The sequence below is a fragment of the Vanacampus margaritifer genome, chromosome 2 (assembly GCF_051991255.1).
Source record: "Vanacampus margaritifer isolate UIUO_Vmar chromosome 2, RoL_Vmar_1.0, whole genome shotgun sequence".
NCBI classification, from domain to species: Eukaryota; Metazoa; Chordata; class Actinopteri; order Syngnathiformes; family Syngnathidae; genus Vanacampus; species Vanacampus margaritifer.
The window spans coordinates 40,306,104-40,313,234 of NC_135433.1; the positions used below are offsets into that span (position 1 = coordinate 40,306,104).

At 36.1% G+C, this 7,131-nt stretch overlaps 1 protein-coding gene across 1 annotated transcript in view; it reads left to right on the top strand.

The window, feature by feature from the left end:
- Positions 1 to 6,583, top strand: part of LOC144043420 (integrin beta-1-like) — a 24,936-nt gene extending 18,353 nt beyond the window's left edge. Inside the window, exons 11-15 of the mRNA XM_077557032.1 lie at positions 999 to 1,237; positions 1,535 to 1,757; positions 2,473 to 2,705; positions 3,168 to 3,334; positions 5,019 to 6,583. Coding sequence (XP_077413158.1) covers positions 999 to 1,237; positions 1,535 to 1,757; positions 2,473 to 2,705; positions 3,168 to 3,334; positions 5,019 to 5,084 — 928 coding nt within the window. The 3' untranslated portion in view covers positions 5,085 to 6,583. The remainder of the gene's footprint in view (positions 1 to 998; positions 1,238 to 1,534; positions 1,758 to 2,472; positions 2,706 to 3,167; positions 3,335 to 5,018) is intronic.
- The last annotated feature ends 548 nt before the right edge of the window (positions 6,584 to 7,131 follow it).

Consider the following 7,131-nt stretch of genomic DNA (forward strand, 5'->3'; position numbering starts at 1 on the left):
GAAAGAGATCCACTTCGGGGTTATTAGCAACAGGCTTGGCTATCATCAACACCACGATTGCTTTAACTCAGTTTTAGTGAAAGTAATAATAATGATAATAATAAAAGAAATATAATTATGTATTGCACAATAATGCAATGTTATTTCAATATAACGTAATAGTTTTGCGTCACAAATTAGTTGAATATACATCATACTTTTAAGTGTTTTAAAAGAAAAACTCTTTAACAATTACATTCAAAATGTATTGTTACATATAGAAGTTAAACTGAACAATTCAATTGTATTAAATAAAATTACTGTACTTAAGGTTAAAAAAAAGTACTGCATAGCGTATTTGATTGTATTGCATATTTTAATTGTGGTAAATTAAATTTAATTCATTGCTTTTTTTGGCTTACTACTAAAGGGAGCGAGCGAATGGTTCTTATACCACTCTTAAAACCACTGCTTTGAGAGCCCATACAAAAAAAAAATTCAAAACTTTTATTCCTCCCATATGTTTTCAACACATTTAAACTCAAAAATATATTTTAAAGTATTCCTTAAGGCCTGTTCTCGCTCACTGTCAAAAATTGTATCACAAAAGAAGGAAACGAAGATTCTCTCGCTCACTGTTCTCCAAAGAAGTGAAGCGTACCTGATTCAAGCTGTTTGTCACGCCTAGTTGATATTTACTCTAAAAGTGACACATAAAATAAAACATAATAAAGTTTGTACAACCAACACCAAAGTGCTTAACCAAGCAAAATATAATTCCATCTAATGAAAGTCTGCTAGCTTAAGGCTAACATATAATGCAAAACGCCATAGACTGGCTAACAGAAAATAGCACAGATATTACAATAATTATTCACCTTCAGACAACTTTACTAGCACGCTTGGAGCAGGAACATAAATGAATGGAGCATATAGCAATACTGATAAGCATTCTCAATTCAAAATATGCAATTTGACGAGAATACCAGTGTAATATTCAGGTAATTTTGTTTTGTCAGATGCAACGAAGGTCGCATAGGACGTCTGTGCGAGTGCAGCACGGACGAGGTTCGGACGGAGGATCTGGATGCTAATTGCCGCAAGGACAACGGCACGGACATCTGCAGCAATAACGGCGACTGCGTGTGCGGAACCTGCGAGTGCAAGAAGAGAGACAACCCAACTGAAATCTACAGTGGAAAGTACTGCGAGTGTGACAACTTCAACTGCGACCGCTCCAACAACAAGCTCTGCGGAGGTAGGCATGAGTAGCTGCCATTTCTTCAAGTCGTGGAATCAAACTGTTTTAGAAGTCTTTTATTTATTTATGTACAGTATGTATTTATTTAAATATTTTTTTATTCATTTTTAAGTCTTTATTACTCAGATTTGTTTTTTCTTTAACACACTCGCAATTAGAGGTACTGCACATAAATTTGTGCTGTGTGTGTGTGTGCGTGTGCGTGTGCGTGTGCGTGTGCGTGTGCGTGTGCGTGTGCGTGCGTGCGTGCGTGCGTGTGTGCGTGCGTGTGTGCGTGTGCGTGTGTGTTGTCAGGCCACGGTCGTTGCGAGTGTCGCGTGTGCATGTGCGACAACAACTACACGGGCAGTGCATGCGACTGCTCCCTGGACACGTCCACCTGCCTGGCCAAGAACGGACAGATCTGCAATGGTCGGGGAACCTGCGAGTGCGGCGTCTGCAAATGCACCAACCCCAAGTTCCAGGGACCCACCTGTGAGATCTGCCCCACCTGCCCCGGGGTCTGCGCTGAGCACAAGTCAGTACAAAATACAAACCAAAGTTACGTTAACATTTTAGGGGAAATCTTGAAATCTTTAAAAAATAAATAAATTGGGGGGTATTACATTATTGTAAATAAATTTGTTCTCATAATATTCTGAGTTTATAATTGCAGCATTTTTTTACATTGTGAATCAAGTGCCATAAAATTACGTCTTTTTGTAATTAAAAAAAATCTGATATGATGTTCTATAAATTTCGTTAATGACTTCAGTCTTGTAAAATTCACACTATTTTTTGTAAAAATTTCAGCTTTATTATTATTATTATTTTTATTTCAACAGTCCAGATCATGTATGTAAATGAGAATTAGTTCTCAAACATTTTACCTTTTTAAATAAAGGTTAAATAAATACATAAGTTTAAACTTTAGTTTAATAAGTTTTACTTGAACTGTAAAAGGCAGAATTACTTTCATAAAAATGTAAAAGAATCTTTTGTAAATCTACTAAATCCAAATGTTGGGACTTTGGTCTCCAAAATTTAAATTTTTTTATTATAATTTTTTACAATGTTTTTTTTTCTGTAAATATGCTGAATTGTTGATTTTATTTTAGGACTCAAGGACTGCAAATACAATTATATTTCTGTGAAATTGTGACTTGTAAAATTTAGATTATTTTTTGTAGAACTTCAGCTTTATTTTTATAAATTTGCATTTTTTTCTCCTAATATTCTGATGTTCTTCTTAGGGAGTGTGTGCAGTGCCGAGCGTTCCAAGCAGGCGAGAAGAAGGACACCTGCGAGCGCGACTGCAGTGACTTTGTGCTGATCAAAGTGAAGGACCGCGAGAAGCTTCCTCAGCCCACCGACCAGAGCTTCCCACTCACGCACTGCAAGGAGAGAGACGCTAACGATTGTTGGTTCTACTACACTTTCGCCATCAGGAACGACACCAAGGAGGTCTACGTGGTGGAGATGCTGGGTACTAAAGATGGCGTGCTAAACGTGTACATTGTGCTGTGTCATCAGAATTCGGACCCTAGTTGACATGTTTTTCCAAGTGACACAAACTGTGTGGACAAAATATAAATTGCAGTAGTAGTTGTTCAAGAAGTTCTGTCATCTAATCTTGTTCTTGAAAAAATTGCGTATTACTCTTTTAGGTGGTATTTGTCTCTCTTCAGATTTTTTTTTTAAAATGTATTAACCATTTTAAAAATAGTTAACGCCTTTCCTCGCATTCCGATTTTATTCTTGTAAAGATATAGATCCCCCTTTATTATGTCATTCAAAACTGACAAAAATCACCATCACTGGTGTCTCTCTGTGGTGACATCACAAAAGGAATAACCAAAAAGGCCCTTGTTGACTTATCCTTTGGAAGCAGAGCTCTTTTTATTCTATTGGATACATGTCTTCTTTTTTTTTTCTTTTTTTTTAACAGAATGCCCAGCGGGTCCTGATATCATCCCAATCGTAGCCGGAGTCGTCGCCGGCATCGTCTTGATCGGATTGGCTCTGCTGCTCATCCTCAAGCTGCTCATGATCATTCACGACCGCCGAGAGTTCGCCAAGTTTGAAAAGGAGAAGATGAACGCTAAGTGGGACACGGTCAGTCACATGCCTTCCTTACAAACCGAACAATGCAACCATTATTCTTAGAATATATATATAAAAAAAATAATAATATGACAGCTTCATGACTTTACATGTTTTTGTCATATTTCCACTTTATTTTCATGCAAATGAATGAATCGATTTCCACTATTTTATAAAATTTATAAACAATAATGTTTGTTATAATGTTATTAAGTTTTGGGTCGTTCCATCCCAAATCCCCCCCCCCCCCCCCCAAAAAAAAATTTTTTTTTAAAGATTTAAATTTTAACTAAACTTGTTGATATTGTTCATCATGATTGGCACAACATTACATCTTAAATTGTAGGTAAATCAAAGCAGGGGTTTGGGAGGTACGGCCCGCCGAATTTGAATAATTTTCAGAGAAAAGGGGCGTGGCCGCTTTCCCTTGAACCCTCATATCCCTGGAACTACTGGGTCAATTTTCACAAAACGGGTATTGTTGAAAAGGGAAATCAACAAGGATTCCAAATTTGCAGTCCTTTAGAGGATTGGTGCATATTTTAGTAACCTTTTGACCTTTTGTTTTAATTGACCTTGTGAATCACGTGTCTTTTTTCATGAAATGTAATCTCTCACATGTTCTCTAAAATATATAAAAGTTTGAGAGCGGTATTGGTTTGTTTAGCAGCAATAAGGACTTAAAATAACCATACCCTCTTGGGGGGGTTCTTATAATGGCTGTATTATTTTTGTGAAAATTACTTTTTTCTCAAGTTAAATTTTGGAAATAAGATTTATTGATTTTTCTTTACTCGTTTTTACTTTTTTTTTTTTAATGTTGACAAATAAATTAGCGTCGTGAAATAATTAGCAAAAAAAAATTTCCCCTTCTGCTTTACTTTTGTAAAATTATCGGGTGGAGTGTTTTGCGATTTTATGCTGTTCTCATAAAATGGAACATTTTTGCCACATGAAAGGGAATTATTTTCTTATTTAAAGCTCGAGTCTGACGTATTTCCGTTGCAGTTTGCAAACACAACATTCTAAACTGATGTTCCTCCCATTGATCTCAACGGTTCACGCCCCCAGCCTCTGACAGCAACTCAGCCCAGCACTGGTAGCTTATTGTAGTATTTTGCTAAATTAGCAGCCTAGCATTCTATGTTTGGCTCTTAATTCCGCGCCACTCTTCAGCCCCGAGCCTCTCCTTCAGTTAAAACCCATATGAATGGGAATAAAGGACTTCTGTTCATTTCCATCATTTAGTATGCCTTGATGGCCTCGACAGACTGGCACTGAGCGCATGCGCAATAATACTTTCAGCTCGCCTCGGCAAATCAGCGCCCTTCAGTAGTACACCGGCCCACAGTGGCACGCCCTCCGCTCTGTGATTGGCTGGAGGGAAACTATTGAGCACCCAGAAGCGTCCCGGCCAGGTTAAAACAAAAGCCAAAAACAGGCAGGAAGAGGGGAGATTAAGGATGAAATAACCAGCACACATTAACAGAAGCTCAGAGGTGTTGATTGAGATGGATTTCATTTGTATTCATCCAGCGTTCATTCTTTAGAGAAATGCTTCGGACCCTACCTTTAAACATTATTGTTGGAGAGAAAAAAAAAGATGGAAAAAAATTTTGTTCGCTTGCATTATTGTGAAAATGGGTGCACCCCTAGAGCTCTGTTAAAACACGTTTGTTTGTTTCCCCCCCTATAGGGTGAGAATCCCATCTACAAGAGTGCTGTTACCACGGTGGTCAATCCAAAATACGAAGGTAAATAATGGAGCAAGCGTCTTGGTCTCCAAGGAAACACTGTATGGAAAAGAAAATTGGGGATTCTTAGGGGGGTTATTGTGTTGTCACGCTTTTATTTTTGCGCCACTATTGCTCTCGTTTTACTATGCATTAATGTGTACAGTTTTGTTTGTTAAAAAAAAAAAGGACTTTCATTTTATTATGTTTGGTACTGATACTGACCCATAGACATTTTTTTTGGTACCTGATAGCCTAACTGTGCCTCTTTTTAAGTCAAGCCATCAGTGTTTTTCTGGCATGTTGATCAAGAAAAGGTGGCATGTAGTGCGTATAGTATGTAATCCCTTGTGGAGGTTGAGAATTCTATGGAAGCTATTGCTGCCACACCAAAAAAAAAGTCCACTATTACATTTTAATGCGACAAATTTCACGTTGCAACGTGGCAAGTTTCGCGTTAACAAAAGTTTGACTTGCACATTCGGCAAAACAAAATGAAGCAATATCTTGCGGCAGAGCCCAATGTGTGTCTTTTTAAATCTTAAATCTTTTGAATTGAATTTGGCCTAATTTATTTTCAGTATTATACAAGAGCAGCATAATTATAAAGATAGTAACTTGGCTTTATAAGATGGAAAAATAAGACTCTGCTAATTGCCTGAACCGGAAGAAATTGCTCTGTTTTGTTTTGCTGAATGCAGAGTCGAACTTGCCATGTTGTAATGTGAAACTTATCACATTTTAACATGAAATTTATCACATTAAAATGTGGAATTTATTACATTAGAACGTGATACTGAATGTTTGTGTAGCAGTAATATGCTTCTGTAGTGTTTGGATTTTGTGTAAAAAGCCATATTCATAGAACATGCAGGGTGCTTGACTAGGTTGGATTTGATTGATTGATGGAAACAATCAGTTTGAACGTGAAAAACATTAGTCGGTGTACAGAACTTCTTAGGACTTGTTTTATTATTTCTAAAGCCAACTCAGGTGTGTAACTTCTACACAGCATTGCCAAATTTATAGAAAAACATGCCATGTCTGTATTTGTTTAGTTTTTTTACTCATTGACTTCGTTTGATCAAAGAAAGGACAGCAGAAAGTGTTTTGCAAAGATCAGGGCTAAGGTAATGTTTGTTTTTAAACATGTGTGGGGAGATAGAAAGGTTTCACTTGATACATCTGTTGTTTTAAGCGCCTTTTCGAAATAAGTTATCCACAATTGCATTTGTGTATTTCAAAAATTATTTATTGAATTAAAAAAACAACAACTCAAATTCAGTCTTTACATTTTGTTGCATTGTGCTTCATTTATATCTGGGACTATCATAATTGTGTGTGTGTGTGCGTGTTTGCGCTTGCTATACAGTTAACGTAAAGCAAAAATGATCAACATAAAGAAACAAATATTAGTCCAACTAAAACTGATTTGAGTTAACATAATTGTTCTCCTGTTTTTGCTATGTGTAATAAAATATTGTTTCGTGATTTTTATAATAAAATATGCTGTGTCATTGTCATTTAATGTTGTGTTGTTGGATTAATTTTGCAAAATGATTGAAAAAGACCAACCAAATTTTTAAACAAAATTTTGGCAAGTTAGTTGGGTTCAAACCATCATGACTGTGTAGTTGTCCTAGTTATCGCAGCATCCACAGTTTGTTCACATGACATTCGCAAAGCAACAAGAGTATTGTGACGTTAATATTTGTCAACAGCAGAGGGTGATATTGCCCAACAACCTGGTATGAAAACTGATGAATTTTCAATTCCTACGTAAAATGTTAAATATAAATAAAGAGGGGTTTACTACCATGAGTTAGGCCAAAAATATTTTAGGGAAATTTTATATTTTTCTTCTCGTTAACCTACAATTTAATCTCAATAAATGTGCATTTATAATAAAATGAGGGCTTAATTTTGTGACTACAGCTTGGTATAATTTCCATATATTATTTTTGTGTTTAACATAGTGTACATAACATTACGTAATTACCTTTAAACAAATTTAAAGGTACATGCAATGTACACATTGTATATTATTGTCATAGAGTATTGTATAATATACAGTAT